The sequence below is a fragment of the Rana temporaria genome, chromosome 3 (genome assembly GCF_905171775.1).
Source record: "Rana temporaria chromosome 3, aRanTem1.1, whole genome shotgun sequence".
NCBI lineage: Eukaryota > Metazoa > Chordata > Amphibia > Anura > Ranidae > Rana > Rana temporaria.
Genome location: NC_053491.1, coordinates 488,505,272 through 488,531,724, shown reverse-complemented (window position 1 = coordinate 488,531,724; position 26,453 = coordinate 488,505,272). Strand labels below are relative to the sequence as shown.

The following is a 26,453-nucleotide window of genomic DNA, read 5'->3' as shown; positions in this document are numbered from 1 at the left end:
TACTAATAATTTTTAGGAGTGGGCAGAGGTAAATATTGAATAGCACAGGCGATAGGGGAGATCCCTGAGGGACTCCCCAAGACACGCTGCGAGATTCAGATGTGAAAGGTCCTAGTTTCACTATCTGGGATCGATTTTCCAGGAATGATGAAAACCATGATAGATCCGAGTCTGCCACTCCAGCTATGACTGTGAGCCAGGTTAGCAACAGTTTGTGATCTACTGTATCAAAGGCAGCACTGAGGTCCAGCAGTATCAGGAGAGAAGATTCTCCGTCGTCTGCTGCTTCGAGGGCGTCGTCCCATATTTTGAGAAGCGCTGTTTCTGTCCCATGACTTGGTCGAAAACCCGATTGTAGTGGGTCCAGGAGTTTATGGGTGTCTAAATGGTGTTGTAGTTGTTGTACTACTACCTTTTCCATAACCTTGAGATGTTGAGGGAGGTTATCGGTCGCCGATTGTTTGGATCTTTGAGGTCTGAATTGTTTTTTTTTTAGAAGGGGTTTAATTATTCCTTGCTTTAAGGGGGTCGGAACTATGCCTTTTTTAAATGATTGGTTTATGAGGTGAGTGATTGCGGGTGCCAAATTTCGGCACATTCTTTTACCACATTTGTGGGAATGATGTCATTGGGGAATGTACTATCTCGTAGACTTCCGATGATTTTTTTAGTGGTATCGATGGAGATTGGCGCTAATATACATTTTTTGGATCGAAGAACATTTGTATTTTCTTTTTGATTAGTGGGGGTGAAGTTGGTGATTTGATTTTGCTGAATTGTTTCACAATTTTTTTCAATTTTATTGATGAAAAATCCGATAATTCGTTGCAGAACTCTTGTGTTTCATTTTTTGGAGCTTCTAGGCAGGCTGCGTTCATGGTTTGAGAGACTATGTTGAAGAGCTCTCGGGGGCGATTTCGGGCTTTTGCGAGAGCATTTGAAAAATGCTCTTTTTTTGCTTTGAAAATTTCCTTGAGGTATCTCTTAGGCCTAGTACACACTCGAGGATTTCAGCGGATTTGGATCCGATGGAGTGTACTCACCATAGGATCGAAATCCGCGCCAAAATCCCCTAGCGATGACGTGTCGCGCCGTCGCCGCGATGATGATGCGGCGACGAGCGCGACGCTGTCATATAAGGAATTCCACGCATGCGTCTAATCATTACGACGCATGCGGGGGATCCCTTCGGACGGATTGATCCGGCGAGTCAGTACAGACCAGCGGATCAATCTGTTGGGATGGATTCAAGCGGATAGATTTGAAAGCATGTCTTCAAATTTTTATCCGCTTGAAATCCATCCCAGGGGATAAAAATCCGCGGAAACAGATCCGCTGGATTGTACACACCAGGGGATCTATCCGCTGGAGCCGGTCCGCGGATCAATTCCAGCGGATGGATCTTCTCGTGTGTATGGGGCCTTAGTGATTAATTTATATTTTTCGTGGTTTTCTTTAGTGGAGTTTCTTCTCCAGGCGCCTTCCGCTCTTCTGTGTTCTTGTTTCTCACCCAACATCAATAACTGACTTTCGTGGATATGTAGTAAAGTCTGGCAGCTTACCTTGCTCTCCATGTGTTCACCTTAGAGGCCAGGCCCTCTCACCTGGCTGCCTTTATCATCTCTCCTCCCTGTATGGCTCCACCCCAGGCCATATCAGGAACTCTATATCAGGAACTCTATATTAACCAGCGCACTGCAGGTCTGCCTTGCTGATCAACATTGTTTGTTAAGCATTGTGTGTTTGGGTTCCTGCTTGATGTGTGCTACGTTTATCTCTGTGTACCGATCTTGGCTTGTCCCTGACTACTCTTGTTTGCCTGTGACCCTGACCCTTGGCCTGTCCCTTGTTTATCCTTGTCTGCTTATCGCTCCGACCTTGGCTTAACCCTTCACTATCTCTTGTGTCCTGAGTGGCTGCTTCCCCTCTCTCCCTATGGAGCGTGACCTAGGGGACTCAGGGGGCCATGACCTGGATTCAGTTGCAGCTAAGGCCATCCTCACCACTAGCGGTTCTGGTGAATTCCAGCTGAATCTTAGACTCCCCGCCCTGGGAACTCTTGGGCTCAAGCTTCCTGTGGGATCCATGTTTGAGCTCCAGTGGACCTGTCCTCCATATGCACTCTGTGGTCCATCTGCAGCAGTCTGCCATAGGGTTCACTACCTTGTGGTGCACTCCTGACTCCAACGCGGTGCATCTGTCATCTGGCCACAGGTGTCCTGACACTGACCTCACACATTCCCACAGACACTATCCAAAATCTTGTAGGCTGTCTTGCTGTTATAGCTGCAAAGGGGGGAGGGAAATTCAACATTGATGGCCATGCTTCTTGAATAGAATTCCTAACAAGCTCATATAGATATGATGGGCAGGTGCCCATAAGCTATTGGCCATATGGTGTTTGTAGGTCTGCATTGAAATTTTTTCTACCAGACCAAAAAGGGCAAAGAAGATGATGTGTCTTGTATTGAATGTCTATTTTAGGCCCACAAAGGATGTCCTCTACCGTCAGTGAACCATGGCCTTGTCTCAGTTGTTTGTGGTTCCAGTTCAGTCCACAGGATGTAACAAGGATACTACATTTCTGGCAGGATCAAAATGTTCTTAGTCTTAAAAAAAATTAAAATTAACGCAGCCACCACATCTAAGAATTGGTAACCTGCAATATATTCTATTTTTGTTCCTGGGCTTAGTGTCTTTTAACACCATCATTTATATTTCTATCTTGCAGCTTTCTTTGGGGAAGTGACAACCCCATCACATGGTGTTCATGAAATGACAGTTGGATCTGTCACTTATCAGGTGAAGATTGGAGATATAACCAAAGAGGATGCAGAAATGATTGTCAATTCTTCCAACAGCAGTTTTACCCGGCGTGCAGGTAAATGCCTGAGAACCAAGAGGTGTCAATATGTCTGCTAACTTTAGAAATCCAATATTAAATAAAGTATATGTGGTCTGCTGCTGAGTTTACGCTGCTTCTAATATTTCTATTCCTAGGTGTTTCACAGGCCATCCTTGAAGCTGCTGGAACAGAGGTTGAAGAGTCTGCCAGAAAACTTGGTAAATGTTACTTTTGCCATCATTGTCTTTGTTTTTCAAATGCCCCAAAAAAATTCAGACAAGTAGATAATGCACTGATAGACCACAGACTTGTGTGCATGGCTATATGGTGGGGATTGGGTTGCAGGACAGATGGTAGCACACCGTGTGCCAACTAACCATATATCTTTCCTTTTCTTCCAGGTGCCAAGCCTAACAAGGGACATGTCATCACTCTGGCTGGAAACCTCAAACATTGTAAATGGATTCTCCATGTGGCCGATGCAAACCAGCCAGCAACCATCAAGAGACTTGTCCTGGAAGCCCTGCAGGAGTGTGAGGAGCATCAGGCCACCTCCGTGGCTTTCCCCGCTTTAGGAACCGGTAAATAAAATCTGATTTTTCTCTGACTTGCTCCTTGGAATCCAAAATGAAATTTTTAGAATTCTTTGACAACATCAAAGTTGGAAGACATCAGTGCTTTTCTGTCATGTTTCTTCATTGTCCAGATTTGTTGTCCATAGAAAGTGACAGAAAATACCATAGCCTGGACAATTCTGATCTTTGCACATCTTTGAAACATCAGTACTTTTGAAGATCATTTTTAGGTTTCTCACTCTTGCACTTCCAAGTTCCAGTCTGTATTACATTTTTTAAATGCTGGATCCTTCATTGTATATAGTTGATCCATGGACACAGAATCTGTCTTCTACTTCTGTATTCTTACCATCCATTCTGTAATTACCGTATTTATCGGGGTATAGCGTACTCCCGCGTATAGCGTGCACCCCTAAAGTTGCCCCGAATTCCTGTGGGAAAAAGTTTTTTTGTACTTACAGTTTTGGTGTCTTGCGCGGCGTCCATCGGCGGCCTCGTCGGGTCCGGCGTCCGTCTGTGGCTTCGGGTGTCCTCTTCGTCGGGTCCGGCGTCCTTCTGCGGCGTCCTATACGCTCGTTTCCCGCGCCGAGTTTGAATACTGCGCCAACATATACAGAGCACAGTACACTCGTGTATTGTCGGCAATGCTCCGCTACTCTCGCGCTGACGTCCTGTATGTCCAGGACGTCAGCGCGGGAGGAGACGAGACTGCCCGACAATACACGAGTGTACTGCGCTCGGTATATTTCGGCGCAGTATTCAAACTCCGCGCGGGAAAGCGGGTATCGGCGTGATTTTCAGGGCAAAAAAGTGCGCGGTATACGCCGATAAATACGGTAGATGTCTTTACAACTGTCATAACCTCAGTTTTCTTGATGAAGTCCCACATTTTCACTTGATGGTTTTCTCTTTGAGGCCCTTGAGGTCCTCAACCTCTTCAGCTATGAGCATTGTGTCATCAGAAAATCAAAGATTGTTGAAGTTTCTTTGACCAATTTTAGGTCTCTTATCATCTTCCTCCAGTTCTGCTTCTCTCATTATTATTTTAGCATGCAGGTTGTATGCATAAGTAGTATGGTAAGTGTATGTAACCAATCTTGAATCATACCATGAGTCCTTTCTTTGTCGTGACTGTGACTTCTTGACCAATGTAAGACATCCTATTTTTGTGAGGACAATCCATGATCCACACAGCCATTGTCATCAATGAAGCACACACTTATTTCCTTTTTTAGACTTTATTATTGCAGAACAAGGTATGGTAAGGCAGTAATGGGAAAAAAATCAGTTGCAAAAAGACCATAGACAATACTGTTGAATAGCCCCTTGCCTTATGCTCTAAGTCTTTTGCAGTATGCTTTAATGATAGAAGACTTATGCCTGATCTGTTCCGCACGGCACAAAGTCCTTCTTAAGCCTAGGTATGAGGTCAGCTGGGCATCCTCCTTCTCCCTTTGGGGCCATCCAAAAATATAGCTAGGGAGGAGACGAACAATTTAGATACTTTTCCCCATGCAGCCGCTTGTTTTGGGTAAGTGCTTGGAGCCGAGACAAGTGTTTGATGTGGCCCTCTCCTCCCTAGCTATATAGTAGGATGGCCCAAAAGGGAGAAGGGGAATGCCCAGCCAACTTCATAGCTAGGCATAAGAAGCACTTGGCATCATGGGACAAAGTACTAAATGCACTTTTCTCTTCCGTTCATGGACGGACACAGTAGCAATTGACCATAGGGTATTATCCTCCCTTTTAGGAGATTGACTAGGCAGAAAAACAGCATGTTAAGTGTTAAAACACTCCACACAGTACAGTACCTCCCAGGGGGCGGATCCCCCGGGTACATCCCCCATTCTCAGTTCTGCAGCCTCAGTTCTTTTCTGCCTAGCAAGGAGATGACATGATTCTTCTGGGCCCATGTGCTCTGGAGATTCGTTTTTTTTTGTTTGTGATTTTTTGGCTTTTCTTTTCGTTTTCCTGCGTTTTTGGATCCTGAGATCTTCATTCAACTGCCGACTGGGTGACAGGCTGGATCCTCGATTCTTGTTGTGCCCCCAAGTTCGGCCATCGAGCGTGTGCCGGCCTTTAGCTACACGCTGGGCCGTCCACCACATGCCCGTTGCTCCAGGGGTGGCCGGTGAGCTATACGCTCCAGGGCACACATATGACCGGGCTCTATGTCCGTGTCACAGTGTGCCGGGCCGACAGCCATGCCGTAACTGCGCGGACATTGGTTCTCTCCGGGATGCCTCCAGCCGATGGTTGCAGGACGGTAAGTAGCAGTCCCCTTGCTTTGGCATGGTGGTGCGGCTGGTGCATTCCTGGGGAGGTCGATCGGGGGTCCGCCCTGCTTTCCTCTCTCCCTTCCTCTTCCTCCTTCCCCGCATTCTGGGTGGTCGGCTGTGAGGTGGGGGGTCCGCCTGGGGGGCTCCATCCTATGGCTGGGGGCTGTGGCTGCTATTGGGGGTGCTGTGTTAATTTTATTGCTGCCATGTGTGCAGGGGGGGCCTGCCTGGGGGTCCCATGTGTTTACTGTTTGTTTAACTGTGTTTTTTCTGCACTTTCGCGGCCACCATTTTACCGGCGCCGGGCACCTTTATTAACGATCGGCTGCCATTTTCTTGTAGCCCGCATGCTGTTTTTGCATGTCGGTGGCCATTTTGGATGGGGTTTTTGCCTCTAGTGCCTAGAAAATCGGCGCAAACGGCTCCAGCACACTTCCTAAGGGACGGCACAGCACGGACAGCGCTCTGGGGCAGTCAGCAGCAATACAGCCTGGTCAGATGGTGAGTCCTCTGGGGGGGTCCCCTGTTCTCTGCTGCGGCCCGGAGAGTGGCCTGTGGATCTTGCCTTGCAGTCCAAGGGCGGCTATTGAGTGGGTCAGCATGGCGTCCGAACCGGATGCTTCTCCCCCAGACATGCCAGAGTTAACTCTTAGTGCCCCTGTTCCTGCGGCCTCTGTGGATGCTATGAAGGCAGTCCTTAAGGCGTTTATCGCCAGGATTGAAGCAGCGCTTCTTCTGGGGATGTCTCTGACATGGAATCTGGCCCTGCTACTGCTTCTGCCCCTGGTTCCGTGGTGTCATAGGATGCAGGCCTAGTCCACACAGACAGTGAGGATGACTCTGCATCAGGGTCAGCGCATGATAGGGCGCTTGTTGGAACTCTTATCACTGCGGTGCGGGATACTCAGAAAATTGAGGATTCGGCAGAGACATCAGAGATGTCGGTCCCTTTTGGGTTCCGCAAGCCAGCCCGTACCGCAAAAGTGTTTCCCTGTGTTCCTTATCTGGAAAAAATGTTGTACAAGGAATGGGATCTGCAGCAGAAAGTTTTTCTGTTCCGAAATGCTTTGCGGTCCATTACCCCTTTGAGGAGGACTTCCTAAAAAAGTGGACCTCTCCTCCATCAGTGGACCCCCCTGTGTCCAGGCTGAACAAGGCAACCACGTTGCCTGTGGAAGGGGCTCCCGCTATTAAGGACCCCGCATATAGGAGAGCTGAGGCTGTGGCCCGCTCCATGTTCACAGTGGTGGGGTCGCGATGAGACCGGTCTTGGCCGGGGCTCTAGTGTCACAGACACTTACCGAATGGGCAAAGTTGTTGCTTCAGGAGTTGGAGGAGCATGATGCCCCTGCAGACTGTGTGGCGCTGGCCGACCAGTTGGTGCAGGGCCTAAAATTTGTCTGTGAGTCGGCCCTGGATACGCTTCCCTTGCTCTCCAGGGCTTCGGCCTACGCGGTAGTGTTGCGCCACCTTGTCTGGCTGAAGTGTTGGTCTGCGGACCAGTCTTCTAAAAAGGCCTTGGTGGACTTGCCCTTCAAGGGTGAACGGCTTTTTGGGGCGTCTCTGGGTGACATCATAAAAGATGCCACGGGAGGTAAGAGCACTCTGCTCCCACAATCTGGTAAGGGTAAGGAGCCTCGCTGTAGTCAAGGGCCCTCATTAACCACCCCATGCGTTTTTTTAGTCTGCCCAGTGCGGCAGGTAAACGTTCCCAGGGCGCTAAGGCGCCCGCTGAAGGGTAGAAGCGCTCCTGGTTCCACAAGCCCAACAAGCCTGCAGAAAAGCCTGCTTCTGCATGAAGGTCTGCCCCCGCCCGTCTCTCGGGTGGGGGGCCGGCTTTGCGACTTCGTGGCTCGGTGGAGGTCTCTTCTTTCCGACCGGTGGGTTTGCGAAGTAGTTTCCTCGGGGTACAAGATAGAGTTTCTCTCTTGTCCGCCAAACTGATTTTTTCCTTCCAACCTCCAGCTTCCTCCGGAACGTCGGAAGGTCCTGTTAGGGGCTGTTCAGGATCTGCTGGTCAGGGGGGGTGATCGTGCCGGTCCATTTACTGGAACGGTTTAGGGGTTTTACTCCAATCTGTTTGTAGTCCCCAGGAAGGAAGGGGTCCGTCCAATCCTGGATCTCAAGGCCCTCAAGTGTTTTGTCAAAGTGCAAAAGTTCAGGATGGAGTCGGTTCGCTCTGTAGTGGTGGCACTCCATCAGGGGGATTTTCTGGCATCCTTGGATATCAAGGACGCGTACCTGCATATCCCCATATGCGCAAAGCACCAGAGATTTCTGCGCTTTGCGGTCGGGGAGGACCACTTTCAATTTGTGGCCCTCCCTTTCGGCCTGGCTTCGGCGCCAAGGGTTTTCACCAAGGTGCTCGCTCCGATTCTGGCCCTGCTGAGGCAGCGCGGGATCGCTATTGTAGGATGCCTGGACGACCTTCTCCTGAGAGCTTCTTCAAGCTCAGAGTTAGAGGTGGATGTATCTATTACTAGTGTTGAGCAGAATACGCCATATTCGATTTCGCGATATATCTCGAATATATAGTCGAATATTCGAGATATATTCGCTAAATTCGAATATTCGTGATATTTTATCGAAATGAAATGATTGCGAATTTTCGCTATTGCGAATGCGAAAATAATTGCGAATTTTCGATAACTGCGGTAGGAGCACTCTGATTGGCTCAGAATATTCGTGATATTTTACAATACAAAATAATTGCGAATATTTGGCAAATGCGGAAGGAGCACTCTGATTGGCTCAGAATATTCTTGATATTTTACAATACAAAATAATTGCGAATATTCGGCAAATGCGGAAGGAGCACTCTGATTGGCTCAGAATATTCTTGATATTTTACAATACAAAATAATTGCGAATATTCGGCAAATGCGGAAGGAGCACTCTGATTGGCTCAGAATATTCTTGATATTTTACAATAGAAAATAAAAAGTGTTTTGCATTGGTGGTGATTCTTTACTCTATCCATCTGTCACAGCCGTTTGTCAATCAAACACCTTGAAGATTGAACACGTTCATGCTGCATGCTTTGGACTTTTTTTCACTTCACATATCAAAGACATTTTTATGAAAGATTATTTTTCTATTATTGGGACTATATTTCTCTATATATTTGTTTCACTGTGTATTTCACAAGTTATTTGCGCTTGCTTATTTTATAATTTGCCCACATGTCTTGTCACTAGACATATTTTTTATTCTTGTAGAGCGACTCCATTTTCTGTCTTGTATTAATTTATGTTGTATAACATTTTTGAGTTGCTGCTGTATTCTCCCCTTTTTTTAAGGTATGCGCAATTTTTTCCTTCTTACAAAAAAAAATAATATCAAACATACAAATATTCATAACAGAAACATACACAAAGCCCCCCCCCCTTTTGCATCAGAGACAATCAGAGTTCTCCTACCACAGTTATCGAAAATTCGCAATCATTTTCGCATTCGCATTAGCGAAAATTCGCAATTTTTTTTTTTTATATTCGGCAACATAAAAGGATCGCCTCAGCTTAGCTACTCGGCCCAAGGTCTCTAATCATACCAGCAATGCTTTTAGACGTCGATAGGATGTGATCTGTTTTAAAAATAAAATTGAAAAAATGCGAATATTCGGAATTGCGAATATTCATTGCGAAATTCGAAATATATCGCGAATACTCGAATATGCCATATTCGAGCCGAATATTCGCAATACGAATATTCGTGAGCAACACTATCTATTACCTGCCAGACCCTCCAGGAATTCGGTTGGCTGCTAAATGTCCAGAAGTCTGTGTTGGTACCATCTCAGCATCTGAAATACATGGGGTTGGTCCTGGATTCCTCGGAGGCAAGAGTTTTCCTTCCCACGGAGAAACTACAGACACTGCAATCGGCGGTGCAGCGGTTGGTGACCCAGAAGTGGTCATCGCTTCGCTTTTGCATGCGAGTTCTGGGTCTGATGGTGGCCTCCTTCGAGGCAGTTCCGTATGCTCAATTCCACACTCGAGTGTTACAGAGAGAAATTCTGTTGCGTTGGGACAAGCTCCCTTCGTCGCCTGGTCAGGTCCTCCCTAGTGTGGTGGCTGACATCTCCGGTAATTCGGGCCAGGAAATCTTTTCTGCCGTGCCATTGGACGGTGGTCACGACGGATGCCAGTCTCTCCCGCTGGGGGGATGTCTGGGGTGTTCAGTCAGCCCAGGGGTGCTGGACTTGGGAAGAGTCCCGTCTACCGATCAATGTCCTAGAGCTCCGGGCGATCAGGATGTGCCTCTCCAAGTGGTCTCTGAGACTGTAGAGCTGCCCGGTCAGGATCCAGTCGGACAACGCCGCGGCTGTGGCGTATGTCAATCATCAAGGGGGCACACGGAGCTCGGCTGCAGCAGCGGAAGTCGCTCACATCCTCCGGTGGGCCGAAAAGTACGTTCTGGCTCTGTCGGCCGTGTACATTCTGGGGGTACAGAACTGGCAGGCGGACTACGTAAGTTGCCAAATGCTAGACCAAGGAGAATGGTCGCTACACCCGGATGTGTTTCAGAGTCTGTGTCTGAAATGGGGCACTCCAGACGTGGATCTTCTGGCGTCCCGTCTCAATAAGAAGGTGTCACGGTTCGTGGCCAGGTCCAGGCCGTGGGGTCACTATCGCCTAATCTATGCCTTCAATCCTCTGAAGCTTCTTCTTCGTCTGCTGCGCAGAGTGGAAGCCGAGGGGATACCAACAATCCTGATCACTCCGGATTGGCCTCGCCATCCCTGGTACGCAGATCTGGTGCATCTGGTGGCAGACGTTCCTTGGCGCCTGCCTCTGCGAGAGGATCTTCTGTCGCAGGGTCCTATCTTTCATCCTGCTTTAGAGTTGTTGGCTTTAATGGCGTGGCTATTGAAAGCCAGGTGCTGAGGGATCGAGGCCTGTCGGACTCGGTGATCTCTACCATGCTGCGGGCGCGGAAGTCTACTTCACGGAAGATTTAACATTGTACGTGGAAGGCTTACATCTCTATGTGTGAGGAGATGAATTGGCACCCCCGTACATACGTGATGTCACAGATTCTGCTGTTCTTACAGCGTGGAGTGTATCAGGCTCTCGCCTTAAGTACGATTAAGGGGCAGATTTCGGCCCTGGCTGTTTTCTTTCAGCGACCCTTGGCAGCGCACTCTCTGGTGCGTACGTTTGTGCAGGGGGTTCGACATGTGGCCCCTCCTGTGCGTCCTCCACTGCCTCCATGGGACTTGAATTTAGTTCTCTCGGTGCTTCAAGTCTCCGTTTGAGGACATTCTAAAAATCCCTTTGTTGACTCTTTCCCAGAAGGTGGTTTTTCTGGTGGCAATTACATCGGTCAGACAGGTTTCTGAATTAGCGGACTTGTCTTGCAAAGCCCCTTACTTGGTCATCCACAGCGAAAAGGTGGTGCTGCGGCAGCCGTCTTTCCTTTCTAAGGTTGTTTCGGCCCATGGAATGGGCATGGAGCCATGTAAAGCGATCAATTGTAATGTATTGACTAATATTGCTCTGTAGTGAAACAAGACTGTTCTATTTACTAAATGTACTTGAATGTTTATCCGATTCAGGTGCAGCCAGAATAAAGGCCTCAGCAGCAGCGGATTCAGTCCTTGATGCCGTGGTGGATTTCACCAAGTCAAAGCTGGCCCGCTCTCTTAAGACCGTGAAAGTGGTTCTACTCCAGAAAACTGTGCTGAAAGATTTCCATGAGAGTATGAAAAAGAGATATGAAACCGTTCCACCCCAACCCGAACCCATCTACCCGGGGCAGACTGGTGAGTTGAGTTAAGTCGATACACCCACAATGCACTACAAGAAAGGAATAGCCTCTAAACGGAACACATGACAGAAATCTTCCCTTAAGTATCAGAAGAACTTGGCAGACATGAAAAAATAATCACTTTTAGCATTTACAAACACAAACAGTATAATGAAGCATTGGCACCCAATATAAATTGGTGTTTATTATATATCTGAAGGCCACACTCTTCATCTTCTCCATGTACACAGCCGATAAAAAAAGCTCAATAATTGCACAGCTCTACAATGTGTTTGGACGAAGGTCTCTGTGGCAAAAATGACAACCTTTTTTGTTGTATATGGCCAAAGATATGTGAGTTCCTTCTTAGGCCCCGTACACACGACCGAGGAACTCGACGTGCCAAACACATCGAGTTCCTCGTCGAGTTCAGGGTGGAAGCCGCCGAGGAGCTCGGCGGGCCGACTTTCCTCATTGAACAACGAGGAAATAGAGAACATGTTCTCTTTTCGGCCCGACGAGTTCCTCGACGGGTTCCTCGCTGAAAAGTGTACACACGACCGAGTTTCTCGCCAGAATCCAGCTCCGACCGAGTTTCTGGCTGAATTCTGCCGAGAAACTCGGTCGTGTGTACGGGGCCATAATGTCTGAGTTCAGCAGTTTCTGGTGAATGGTGAAGACATTGGCCCGGATTCACAAAGATTTTACGCTGGCGTATCTATTGATACCCCGCGTAAGTTTTAAGATGCGCCGTCGTATCTCTGCGCGGTATTCTTGAAGCTAGATACGCCTGAAATCTGGCTTCAGCCGACCGACATAAGTCTTAGTACGCCGTCGTATCTTGGGTGCATATTTACGCTGGCCGCTAGGGGCGCTTGCGTTGATTTACGCGTTGAATATGCAAATGACCTAGATGCGCCGATTCACAAACGTAGTTCCGTCCGGCGCATCTATATACGCCGTTAACGTAAGGCGCCGGTCCGGCGTAACTTTACTCCTCATAAAGCAGGGGTAAGTCATGTTAGGTATGGACGTCGGAAACGTCTGAACAGCTGCGTATTTTACGTTGTTTGCGTAAGTCGTCCGTGAATGGGCGTAGGTTACGTTCACGTTGACTAAACATTGAGCCGGTGTAACTCAACGTGATACTGAGCATGCGCGTGGGGTCACTATCGCCTAATCTATGCCTTCAATCCTCTAAAGCTTCTTCTTCGTCTGCTGCGCAGAGTGGAAGCCGAGGGGATACCAACAATCCTGATAGCTCCGGATTGGCCTCGCCGTCCCTGGTAGGCAGATCTGGTGCGTCTGGTGGCAGACGTTCCTTGGCGCCTGCCTCTGCGAGAGGATCTTCTGTCACAGGGTCCTATCTTTCATCCTGCTTTAGAGTTGTTGGCTTTAATGGCGTGGCTATTGAAAGCCAGGTGCTGAGGGATCGAGGCCTGTCGGACTCGGTGATCTGTACCATGCTGCGGGCGCGGAAGTCTACTTCACGGAAGATTTAACATTGTACGTGGAAGGCTTACATCTCTATGTGTGAGGAGATGAATTGGCACCCCCGTACATACGTGATGTCACAGATTCTGCTGTTCTTACAGCGTGGAGTGTATCAGGCTCTCGCCTTAAGTACGATTAAGGGGCAGATTTCGGCCCTGGCTGTTTTCTTTCAGCGACCCTTGGCGGCGCACTCTCTGGTGCGTACGTTTGTGCAGGGGGTTCGACATGTGGCCCCTCCTGTGCGTCCTCCACTGCCTCCATGGGACTTGAATTTAGTTCTCTCGGTGCTTCAAGTCTCCGTTTGAGGACATTCTAAAAATCCCTTTGTTGACTCTTTCCCAGAAGGTGGTTTTTCTGGTGGCAATTACATTGGTCAGACAGGTTTCTGAATTAGCGGACTTGTCTTGCAAAGCCCCTTACTTGATCATCCACAGCGAAAAGGTGGTGCTGCGGCAGCCGTCTTTCATTTCTAAGGTTGTTTCGGCCCATGGAATGGGCATGGAGCCATGTAAAGCGATCAATTGTAATGTATTGACTAATATTGCTCTGTAGTGAAACAAGACTGTTCTATTTACTAAATGTACTTGAATGTTTATCCGATTCAGGTGCAGCCAGAATAAAGGCCTCAGCAGCAGCGGATTCAGTCCTTGATGCCGTGGTGGATTTCACCAAGTCAAAGCTGGCCCGCTCTCTTAAGACCGTGAAAGTGGTTCTACTCCAGAAAACTGTGCTGAAAGATTTCCATGAGAGTATGAAAAAGAGATATGAAACCGTTCCACCCCAACCCGAACCCATCTACCCGGGGCAGACTGGTGAGTTGAGTTAAGTCGATACACCCACAATGCACTACAAGAAAGGAATAGCCTCTAAACGGAACACATGACAGAAATCTTCCCTTAAGTATCAGAAGAACTTGGCAGACATGAAAAAATAATCACTTTTAGCATTTACAAACACAAACAGTATAATGAAGCATTGGCACCCAATATAAATTGGTGTTTATTATATATCTGAAGGCCACACTCTTCATCTTCCCCATGTACACAGCCGATAAAAAAAGCTCAATAATTGCACAGCTCTACAATGTGTTTGGACGAAGGTCTCTGTGGCAAAAATGACAACCTTTTTTGTTGTATATGGCCAAAGATATGTGAGTTCCTTCTTAGGCCCCGTACACACGACCGAGGAACTCGACGTGCCAAACACATCGAGTTCCTCGTCGAGTTCAGGGTGGAAGCCGCCGAGGAGCTCGGCGGGCCGACTTTCCTCATTGAACAACGAGGAAATAGAGAACATGTTCTCTTTTCGGCCCGACGAGTTCCTCGACGGGTTCCTCGCTGAAAAGTGTACACACGACCGAGTTTCTCGCCAGAATCCAGCTCCGACCGAGTTTCTGGCTGAATTCTGCCGAGAAACTCGGTCGTGTGTACGGGGCCATAATGTCTGAGTTCAGCAGTTTCTGGTGAATGGTGAAGACATTGGCCCGGATTCACAAAGATTTTACGCTGGCGTATCTATTGATACCCCGCGTAAGTTTTAAGATGCGCCGTCGTATCTCTGCGCGGTATTCTTGAAGCTAGATACGCCTGAAATCTGGCTTCAGCCGACCGACATAAGTCTTAGTACGCCGTCGTATCTTGGGTGCATATTTACGCTGGCCGCTAGGGGCGCTTGCGTTGATTTACGCGTCGAATATGCAAATGACCTAGATGCGCCGATTCACAAACGTAGTTCCGTCCGGCGCATCTATATACGCCGTTAACGTAAGGCGCCGGTCCGGCGTAACTTTACTCCTCATAAAGCAGGGGTAAGTCATGTTAGGTATGGACGTCGGAAACGTCTGAACAGCGGCGTATTTTACGTTGTTTGCGTAAGTCGTCCGTGAATGGGGATGGGCGTAGGTTACGTTCACGTTGACTAAACATTGAGCCGGTGTAACTCAACGTGATACTGAGCATGCGCATGCGCCGTTTATAAGGCGCGTCATTTACGTGGGGTCACGATTCATTAGCATACAACACGCCCCCTACCAGCCTACTTTGAATTAGGCAGGCTTACGCCGGCCCATATACGCTACGCCGCCGTAACTTTGGGCACAAGTTCTTTCTGAATACACTACTCGCCTGACTAAGTTACAGCGGCGTAGCGCATATGAGATGCGCTACGCCCGCCTAAAGATACGTGCATCTTTCTGAATCTGGCCAATTGTAGACATGTGTGTTCTTCCAACCCAGTGGTAGTAGCTTCTTGAGGACCCTTTTCTGTTCCATCATGACTGTCCCCCTGAGTAAAAATCTAACTCCATAAAGACAAATAGCCAGATTCAGAGAGACTTACGATGGTGTATCAGTAGATACGCCGTCGTTAGTCCGAATGAGCGCCGTCGTATCTTTGCGTGCATTCTTAAAATGAGATACGCCTCACTGTTGCTAAGATACGACCGACGTAAGTCTCCTACGTTGTCGTATCTTATGTGCATATTTACGCTGGCCGCTAGGGGAGTGTACGTGGATTTACGCGTCGAATATGTAAATGAGCAAGATACGCCGATTCACGAACGTACGTACGCCTGTCGCAGTAAGCTACGCCGTTTACGTAAGACATACGCCGGCATAAAGATAAACCACCAAAGATAAACCACCATGCAAGGTACGGTATTTTACGTCGTTTGCGTAAGCGTACGTGAATGGGACTGGGCATAGGTTACGTTCACGTCGAAAGCATTGAGTATTTGCGATGTGATTCTGAGCATGCGCCGTACCAACGGCCCTCATTTACATGGGGTCATGGTTACTTTACATGTAGCACGCCCACTACCTGCCTAATTTGAATTAGGCGGGGTTACCCTGGGCAATTTGCGCTACGCCGACGTAACTTAGGGAGCAAGTGCTTTGTGAATACTGGCTGTGACGGTATCGGTATGATATCCCCGTCAACGTTCCCTTCTTCCCATAACGAAAATCACCCCAATATTCCACGAGGAGGGATATCCCTGGAATCGCCCAGAAAGCCACACATGAGACCAGCTTACTGCTTGAACAACACAGACTTTAATGTTATAACACACAGCTTATATGTCATTTCCAAAACTGTTACAATGACAAATCTCCGCCCCCCTCACACTGGGGCTTCCATACAGATTATAGGTAGACACGACGGGGCCGATGCTGAAAACACATTTTCTTTAGACAATGACATCAATGACGCTGAGCACTAGCTGTACTGAATACATCAACCAGACCGCTCGACCCCGCATATAGAGAGATAATTACCACAATGAAGCAATCAGAATAATTAACACAAGCCACTTAAACCCAGCTCTCCTTCACACAACACAATAGATCAATTAACCTTTAGAAATAGTGAGGGGACATTAGCACATCAATAACCTGGCTAGCAGGGAGCAGTAAACTGAGACATATAGGCAAATGTATCACAATGGCCCCCCTTTTGCTCCCTGCTCCGGCAAACCCGGTTGGACCTTCCCTGGTCCAGTAGGGTTGACGGGTTCAGAGCTATTAGTCAGAGGTTAACTCCGTTTGGCATGACTGACCTCCCTTGGCAACTGCTTCAGACTCAGGTATGTCACCGGGTCGTCAGATCACACGCCGGTCAGTCCCCAAGTCTTTGTGCGATCTGCAAAGTCACCAGAAGTCAGTGTGAAGACAGCGAATGGGTCTGTGCGCCGCCGTCTAGGTGTCCCGCTATGGGAGGGGGCAGGTTATGGCTCTGAAGTGACAATCCCAGGAGATTCATAAAAAGAAAAGTTATATTTGTTGAAATGCTGTAGCACTGGTGCTCAGAGTCCGGGGGGGGGGGGGGGGGGGAATCAGAGCCCCATAAGGTCAGCCACCCCCTGCTCCCTCCGCAGCCCCCGGTTCTCCTCTTGGAGCTTCTCCAGCTCCATCTCCAGTTCATGCTGCTGTGACCTCAGGTGGTTGTTCTCCTCCTCCATGCGGCTTATGCACTCCTCCAGCTCTATGTACTCACGGATCAGCTCCTGCTTGCTCATGTCCTGCAGGCTCTCCACGTGGTCCTTCATCATCAGGAACTGGGTGGTGGTGTAAGGGGCCACCGGTGGGCCCTTGGCGAACATCTCGGCACGCATCTGGGACGCCCGCTGCGACTCCCTCTCCTCCAGTCGCTTCTTCTCCTCCCAGGTCAGCTTGTTATACGGCTTCCAGGACCTCTTCTTCTTGAAGGGTGGCCGGCGGTGCCTCTTTCTGCCCAGCTCCCTCCAGGGCCCCTCCGGCTCAGGGCTGTCGCCCATGACCAGCTGACAATGGTGTTCCCTGTTGTCCGTAATAACAGATTGTACCATGAGGGCTTCGTAAGGGGTGCCCAATGGTTCTTCCTGACCCAGCTCCTTTGGATCCCAAGCCGAGTCTACACAATGGGCTGCTGCTGGTGGGCGGTACCCAGGTTGAGACCAATTTGACCTGGTGTTGTCATTCATGGGGCAATTCTGCTTGAAGTGACCCAGCTGTTTGCACCGGAAGCAGCGTTGTTCGTTGCCCTCCTGGCGATGATAGCGAGGGCTAGATGTCACCGGTCTGTTAGGAGGTTGGTATCTAGCGGTTGGTGGGTGTGAGGGCACCGTTTGTGGTGGAGGTTGTTCCTGTGGTGTGACCTGGTTCGTCTTGCGAGTATCTGCATATTCATCCGCCAACTTCGCGGCCTCTGGTAGAGTCATGGGCCTGCGATCTCTCACCCAATCTTTGACGTCCGTCTGGATGTGATTGTAAAATTGCTCCAGGAGCATTAGTTGCAAAATGTCCTCTGCGGTGGTGGCCTGGCTGCTGTTAGCCCAGTTAGAGGCCGACCGGGACAATTGGCATGCCCATTCCGCATAAGAGTCTTTCGTGGTTTTGCGTGAGTCCCTGAACTTCTGTCGGTGGGACTCTGGGGTTACTGCATAACGAGCCAGGAGCACTTCTTTAACCCGGGCGTAGCTATGAATATCCTGATCTGGCACGGTCCGGAAAGCATCAGAAGCTTTGCCTGACAGTTTGCCTGACAATATTGCAACCCACTCTCCTCTAGCTATTCGGTGCAGGTTACATTGTCGCTCAAAATCCGCCAGGAAGTTATCAATCTCACAGTCCTTTTCATCAAAAGCTTTAAAAGCGCTAAACGGAATCTTCCTTGCGTCTGCTGTGCTGTACTCACTGTTTGGAGAATGTGCGGCTGCTTGTTGGACTGCTGCCAGTTTTAACTGTAGTTCTGCGTCCCTTATTTCTTTAGCCTCCTTCGCTAACAGGTCCATCACTTTCAGTACCACATCTGGCGTTGGGTTCGGGCCGAACCACGCTAGCTTCTCTCTCATTAGCTTGTTGGCTGGCGATTCCTCCTCCTGAATCACTGGTGTCTCCATCTCTTGTACTGCTGGCGTTGCTGCAATCCCGTCCTCCTGGTCTAGCTCCATTGATTCTGCCATGATGACCCGCTTGGTTTTGTTGCTAGCAATCCTTCCACGAACTTCCAGTAGTTCTTCCAGTGTCTGCTTGGAATCCGGGTGTGAAGGGGAATAGAAGGGAAAAATCCCACTGCTGCCAACCAATTGTGACGGTATCGGTATGATATCCCCGTCAACGTTCCCTTCTTCCCATAACGAAAATCACCCCAATATTCCACGAGGAGGGATATCCCTGGAATCGCCCAGAAAGCCACACATGAGACCAGCTTACTGCTTGAACAACACAGACTTTAATGTTATAACACACAGCTTATATGTCATTTCCAAAACTGTTACAATGACAAATCTCCGCCCCCCTCACACTGGGGCTTCCATACAGATTATAGGTAGACACGACGGGGCCGATGCTGAAAACACATTTTCTTTAGACAATGACATCAATGACGCTGAGCACTAGCTGTACTGAATACATCAACCAGACCGCTCGACCCCGCATATAGAGAGATAATTACCACAATGAAGCAATCAGAATAATTAACACAAGCCACTTAAACCCAGCTCTCCTTCACACAACACAATAGATCAATTAACCTTTAGAAATAGTGAGGGGACATTAGCACATCAATAACCTGGCTAGCAGGGAGCAGTAAACTGAGACATATAGGCAAATGTATCACAATGGCCCCCCTTTTGCTCCCTGCTCCGGCAAACCCGGTTGGACCTTCCCTGGTCCAGTAGGGTTGACGGGTTCAGAGCTATTAGTCAGAGGTTAACTCCGTTTGGCATGACTGACCTCCCTTGGCAACTGCTTCAGACTCAGGTATGTCACCGGGTCGTCAGATCACACGCCGGTCAGTCCCCAAGTCTTTGTGCGATCTGCAAAGTCACCAGAAGTCAGTGTGAAGACAGCGAATGGGTCTGTGCGCCGCCGTCTAGGTGTCCCGCTATGGGAGGGGGCAGGTTATGGCTCTGAAGTGACAATCCCAGGAGATTCATAAAAAGAAAAGTTATATTTGTTGAAATGCTGTAGCACTGGTGCTCAGAGTCCGGGGGGGGGGGGGGGGGAGGGGAATCAGAGCCCCATAAGGTCAGCCACCCCCTGCTCCCTCCGCAGCCGCCGGTTCTCCTCTTGGAGCTTCTCCAGCTCCATCTCCAGTTCATGCTGCTGTGACCTCAGGTGGTTGTTCTCCTCCTCCATGCGGCTTATGCACTCCTCCAGCTCTATGTACTCACGGATCAGCTCCTGCTTGCTCATGTCCTGCAGGCTCTCCACGTGGTCCTTCATCATCAGGAACTGGGTGGTGGTGTAAGGGGCCACCGGTGGGCCCTTGGCGAACATCTCGGCACGCATCTGGGACGCCCGCTGCGACTCCCTCTCCTCCAGTCGCTTCTTCTCCTCCCAGGTCAGCTTGTTATACGGCTTCCAGGACCTCTTCTTCTTGAAGGGTGGCCGGCGGTGCCTCTTTCTGCCCAGCTCCCTCCAGGGCCCCTCCGGCTCAGGGCTGTCGCCCATGACCAGCTGACAATGGTGTTCCCTGTTGTCCGTAATAACAGATTGTACCATGAGGGCTTCGTAAGGGGTGCCCAATGGTTCTTCCTGACCCAGCTCCTTTGGATCCCAAGCCGAGTCTACACAATGGGCTGCTGCTGGTGGGCGGTACCCAGGTTGAGACCAATTTGACCTGGTGTTGTCATTCATGGGGCAATTCTGCTTGAAGTGACCCAGCTGTTTGCACCGGAAGCAGCGTTGTTCGTTGCCCTCCTGGCGATGATAGCGAGGGCTAGATGTCACCGGTCTGTTAGGAGGTTGGTATCTAGCGGTTGGTGGGTGTGAGGGCACCGTTTGTGGTGGAGGTTGTTCCTGTGGTGTGACCTGGTTCGTCTTGCGAGTATCTGCATATTCATCCGCCAACTTCGCGGCCTCTGGTAGAGTCATGGGCCTGCGATCTCTCACCCAATCTTTGACGTCCGTCTGGATGTGATTGTAAAATTGCTCCAGGAGCATTAGTTGCAAAATGTCCTCTGCGGTGGTGGCCTGGCTGCTGTTAGCCCAGTTAGAGGCCGACCGGGACAATTGGCATGCCCATTCCGCATAAGAGTCTTTCGTGGTTTTGCGTGAGTCCCTGAACTTCTGTCGGTGGGACTCTGGGGTTACTGCATAACGAGCCAGGAGCACTTCTTTAACCCGGGCGTAGCTATGAATATCCTGATCTGGCACGGTCCGGAAAGCATCAGAAGCTTTGCCTGACAGTTTGCCTGACAATATTGCAACCCACTCTCCTCTAGCTATTCGGTGCAGGTTACATTGTCGCTCAAAATCCGCCAGGAAGTTATCAATCTCACAGTCCTTTTCATCAAAAGCTTTAAAAGCGCTAAACGGAATCTTCCTTGCGTCTGCTGTGCTGTACTCACTGTTTGGAGAATGTGCGGCTGCTTGTTGGACTGCTGCCAGTTTTAACTGTAGTTCTGCGTCCCTTATTTCTTTAGCCTCCTTCGCTAACAGGTCCATCACTTTCAGTACCACATCTGGCGTTGGGTTCGGGCCGAACCACGCTAGCTTCTCTCTCATTAGCTTGTTGGCTGGCGATTCCTCCTCCTGAATCACTGGTGTCTCCATCTCTTGTACTGCTGGCGTTGCTGCAATCCCGTCCTCCTGGTCTAGCTCCATTGATTCTGCCATGATGACCCGCTTGGTTTTGTTGCTAGCAATCCTTCCACGAACTTCCAGTAGTTCTTCCAGTGTCTGCTTGGAATCCGGGTGTGAAGGGGAATAGAAGGGAAAAATCCCACTGCTGCCAACCAATTGTGACGGTATCGGTATGATATCCCCGTCAACGTTCCCTTCTTCCCATAACGAAAATCACCCCAATATTCCACGAGGAGGGATATCCCTGGAATCGCCCAGAAAGCCACACATGAGACCAGCTTACTGCTTGAACAACACAGACTTTAATGTTATAACACACAGCTTATATGTCATTTCCAAAACTGTTACAATGACAAATCTCCGCCCCCCTCACACTGGGGCTTCCATACAGATTATAGGTAGACACGACGGGGCCGATGCTGAAAACACATTTTCTTTAGACAATGACATCAATGACGCTGAGCACTAGCTGTACTGAATACATCAACCAGACCGCTCGACCCCGCATATAGAGAGATAATTACCACAATGAAGCAATCAGAATAATTAACACAAGCCACTTAAACCCAGCTCTCCTTCACACAACACAATAGATCAATTAACCTTTAGAAATAGTGAGGGGACATTAGCACATCAATAACCTGGCTAGCAGGGAGCAGTAAACTGAGACATATAGGCAAATGTATCACACTGGCCTTGCCTCACTATGTTACGTCGGCGTAGTGCAAATGGGATGCGCTACGCCGAACTAAAGATGCGCCCGTCTCTCTGAATCTGGCTAATAGTGTGACCAGTTTTGTGTGGAGGAACTCAAGTGTCCTGCACAGAGTGTGAGAGAAATTCACCTGAGACCACACTCTGGATCAAGTTGAGAAGTTTTCTTTATTGACTCGTACGAGGAGACAAGTTACAACAAAATGACAGATATTTGCCTATTGGTTCTGACTGCCTGCCACCCGTGCAATAGGAATGCATAGACAAACAGTCAGCCTGATAGAGGCCTATCTGAACAGATAATTGGCCACTGGTTCTGATCTCTATGACCTGTGCAATAGGGCAGCATACATAGAGTTCAGCCTTATGAGCTCCTATATGACTTGTCTGTCTAACAATTGTAAAACGTGCATTTATATAACTTTACAAGCCTTATCTTAGCCATCTCTCCTAGATATGATTGGTTACTAAGATCTACGTCAATGTAACACCTGTCCTACAACCAGACAAACTTAATTATTCCCAGAATTCCTATAAGTTCATTAAAGTGATTTATAACTGGTTTTGTCCAATTAAAAACACCTGTGTAGGGACAGTCTGGCACCAAGCTGTGTTATATCAAACCCCCCTCTTCCCGATAAGACTCCACCAACTTCAAGGATAACAGAGTTACGACTTTGGAAGACCCCACCTTATGTGTTATATCTTACTATATAATCCTATATGTATGTATTTATATATATATATTGGTTCCATAAAAAGTTACTGTAGTATTATATATATACACAAAGCTAACTACGTTATTCAATATTGTCTAATTATTAATATATACATACATGTATTTTAACCGTTTTAATGAGGCACAAGCAGACCTTTGTTTGACCCTGTGAAGCATAATTAATGTACTGTACATAACTTTCCCATAGTCCACATAATTATTTTAAACCACCTGTTATAAGAAGTTTTAGCACTTATCCTTGAAGACTCTTATCTTATCTCTGTGATTTATATCATTTCAACTGTTGTCAAAATGTTCCTTTTCTAATTAGTGAACTTAAAATGAACTATCCTAATACACTTTCACCCAGTAACCTTGTGACTGTCTTATAAAAATACCAGCATGAAGCAGAGAGATCATCTAAAGTTCAACACTTAAAAATTAAGACTTTCTTTATATTTATCAAAGCATTCTACTTCTAAGCAATCTTTTGCAAGCATTCATAAATGATTATAAAATAAGCATCTAATTTCTCTAACACAGAGCCCTGACCTCATCCAGTTGAATGAACTGGAACTCCAATTGTGAGCAAGGTCTTCTTATCCAACATCAGTACCTGACCTCACAAATGGGCACATATTCCCACAGACAACCTCCAAAATCTTGTGGGAAGTCTTGCCGTTTTAGCTGCAAAGGGGGGAACAACTCAACATTGATGCCATGGTTCTTGAATAGAATTTCCAACAAGCTCATATAGATGTGATGGCCAGGTGCCCCATAACTGTTGACCATAAGGTCTGCACTGTATATTCTTCTACCAGACTAAAATGGGCATAGAAAATTATGTGTCTTGTATGAAGTGTCTGTCCTAGACCCACAAAGGATGTTCTCTACAGTCGGTGAACCTTTAATCAAAAACACAAGTTTATACTTGGTTCTGTAACAGTTGCCTACATTTTGTCTAAACCGCATTCACAAATTAGTTTTTTACTTTATAGATATTTATTTTATAGACCAATTAGTGACTTGAAGTTTTCTTTCCTTCTAGTTGTAGAAAGTGGAATGGAAGTAGAGAAGCCAGTGGAACAAGAAGTAGGGAAGCCAGTTCCGAAGTTGAGCTCCTTTCATATGGTAATTGGCGTTGAGCCTGTGATATTCAGCCTGTGCGCCAATGAAAAGGAGAATCTGAACAAAACCAAGACATGGCTACAAGAGTTCATAAAATCTGCACAGACAGAGAAGGTGATCACTGAAGAATGTGTCGTTGAAATAGAAGAAGCTGATAAGCAGAAAATATTCGACCTCCAGAAAACGTTCCAGGTCTCAGTCACTTACAAACCACCCGACCCCTCCATCCAGATTGTGGGCCTTACCCAAGATGTCATGTCTGTGTCCGAGGAAATTACAGTTATTCTAAACCGAATTAAAGAAAATAAAAACAGAGCGCGGGCAGCTGAGAAAGAAAAAGAATTAAAAAAACGGGCAGCTGAGAAAGAAAGAGAAATCAGAGGGCAGGCAGCTGCGAAAGAAAAAGAATTCCAAGAGCGGACAGCTGAGAAAGAAAGAGAATTCCGAGAGCGGACAGCTGAGAAAGAAAAAGAATTCCGAGAGCGGGCAGCTGCGAAAGAAAGAGAATTCCGAGAGCAGGCAGCTGCGAAAGAAAGAGAATTTAGAGAGCAGGCAGCTGAGAAAGAAAAAGAAATCAGAGAGCGGGCAGCTGAGGAAGAAAGAGAGCGTGCAGCTGAGAAAGAAAAAGAATTCCGTGAGCGGGCAGCTGAGAAAGAAAAAGAAATCAGAGAGCGGGCAGCTGAGGAAGAAAGAGAGCGTGCAGCTGAGAAAGAAAAAGAATTCCGTGAGCGGGCAGCTGAGAAAGAAAAAGAAATCAGAGAGCGGGCAGCTGAGGAAGAAAGAGAGCGGGCAGCTGATAAAGAAAGAGAATTCCGTGAGCGGGCAGCTGAGAAAGAAAAAGAAATCAGAGAGCGGGCAGCTGAGGAAGAAAGAGAGCGGGCAGCTGAGAAAGAAAGAGAATTCCGTGAGCGGGCAGCTGAGAAAGAAAGAGAATTCCGTGAGCGGGCAGCTGAGAAAGAAAGAGAATTCCGTGAGCGGGCAGCTGAGAAAGAAAAAGAAATCAGAGAGCGGGCAGCTGAGAAAGAAAGAGAATTCACATTGCGGGCAGCTGAGAAAGAAAGAGAAATCAGAGAGCGGGCAGCTGAGCTCCTCGGTAAGGTGGTGGAATGGAGATACGAACTTAAGGACAATATGGTTCCCTTCAATAAGACAACAAACTTGGATCTGGAGGAGGCAAAAAATGGAAATAAAAGCCAAATCACCATCGAGAGCCAAGGAAACCCAATCACAGTCAACTTACATAAGGAAACTGCCACAGACAGGCAGGGAAACCAAATCCGGATCCAACGTGTCATTAAAAATGGTAATATTACATATTCTTGCTATATTGTAACAATTCCCTGTAATCCTCTAGAAAGTTCCTAAAGTGGTTGTAAACCTCAGACATGAAATATGAACAAAGCATATCCCTCTATAGTGTTTACTTGTCTCAATCTAGAGCATTTACATCCACTCCGGTATCCTTTTTCTTCCAATTTGGCCTTCAGAATAGGTGGGTCTTGAGTTTTTTTCTGAAGGCCTGGTGATTCATTTCCGTTCGGATATTGGTTGGTAATGCGTTCCACAGTCGGGGTCCCTGGACTGCAAATCTTCGTTCTCCTTTTGTCTTGTAACGGGCCTTGGGGATTTGAAGTAAATTTTGGTTGGTGGACCTGAGAACGCGATTGGGGATTTTCTCACATAAATATTGGGGAGCGATTCCTTGCACACACTTGTGCATCAGGCAGAGGGCCTTACATGTGATCCGGTCCTTCACGGGCAGCCAGTGAAGGGACCTGAGGGAGGGAGTGATTGATCCCCAGGGTTGTTTCCCTGTTATACCGTATTTATCGCGAAAGTGGCCCGAATTCCTGTGGAAAAAAAGTTTTTTGTACTTACAGTTTTGGTGTCTTGCGCGGCGTTCATCGGCGGCCTCGTCGGGTCCGGCGTCCTTCTGCGGCTTCGGGTGTCCTCTTCAGCGGGTCGGACGTCCGTCTTCGGCGGGTCGGGTGTCCTCTTCGGCGGGTCGGGCGTCCGTCTTCGGCGGGTCGGGTGTCCTCTTCGGCGGGTCGGGCGTCCGTCTTCGGCGGGTCCGGCGTCCTCTTCGGCGGGTCCGGCGTCCTCGCGGCGTCCTCCCCGCTCGTTTCCCGCCACAAGTTTTGAATACTGCGCCGGCATATACCGAGCGCAGTACACTCGTGTAACGTCGGGCAGGCTCGGCAACTGTCGCACTGACGTCCTGTACGCTCAGGACGTCAGTGCGAGAGGTGCCGAGACTGCCCGAAGTTACACGAGTGTACTGCGCTCGGTATATGCCGGCGCAGTATTCAAAACTCGTGGCGGGAAAGCGGGTATCGGCGTATATCGCGCACCCACGATTTTGCCCTGATTTTCAGGGCAAAATAGTGCGCGGTATACGCCGATAAATACGGTAAGTCGTGCCGCCGTATTTTGGACGACTTGTAGAAGAGCAACCTGGTATTTTGGAAGACCGAGGTAAAGGGCGTTTGCATAGTCGAGTCTGGAGTTGATTATTGTTCCCACGACTACTGCTGTGTCTTCTTTTGGGATGAAGGGAATGAGTCGGCGTAGTAGGCGCAGCAGATGGTGCGATCCGCTGACTACTGAGCCTATTTGTGCATCCATTGTCATGTCAGAGTCAAAAGTGACTCCGAGGCTTTTGACTTTGGTGCTGGGGGTAATGATTTGTCCCAGAATGGGCGGGGGTGTCCATGTCGTCGTCGCTAGTCTCTTTCTATTTGCGTGGAACAGAAGAAGTTCTGTTTTTGATCCATTGAGTACAAGGTAACTCTCCGTCATCCAGTTCTCTATCAAAGCGAGGCATTTTTCTAGCCCGAGAGAATGATCCTTTTTACTGCTGATGCAAAAATAAAGCTTGGTGTCATCGGC

At 48.3% G+C, this 26,453-nt stretch overlaps 1 protein-coding gene across 1 annotated transcript in view; it reads left to right on the top strand.

Annotated features, from left to right (window-relative positions):
* LOC120930809 (protein mono-ADP-ribosyltransferase PARP14-like) overlaps nt 1-26,453 on the top strand; it is a 68,196-nt gene that overhangs the window by 28,623 nt on the left and 13,120 nt on the right. Inside the window, exons 8-13 of the mRNA XM_040341986.1 lie at nt 2,711-2,881; nt 3,001-3,063; nt 3,247-3,426; nt 11,257-11,472; nt 13,547-13,753; nt 23,485-24,867. Coding sequence (XP_040197920.1) covers nt 2,711-2,881; nt 3,001-3,063; nt 3,247-3,426; nt 11,257-11,472; nt 13,547-13,753; nt 23,485-24,867 — 2,220 coding nt within the window. The remainder of the gene's footprint in view (nt 1-2,710; nt 2,882-3,000; nt 3,064-3,246; nt 3,427-11,256; nt 11,473-13,546; nt 13,754-23,484; nt 24,868-26,453) is intronic.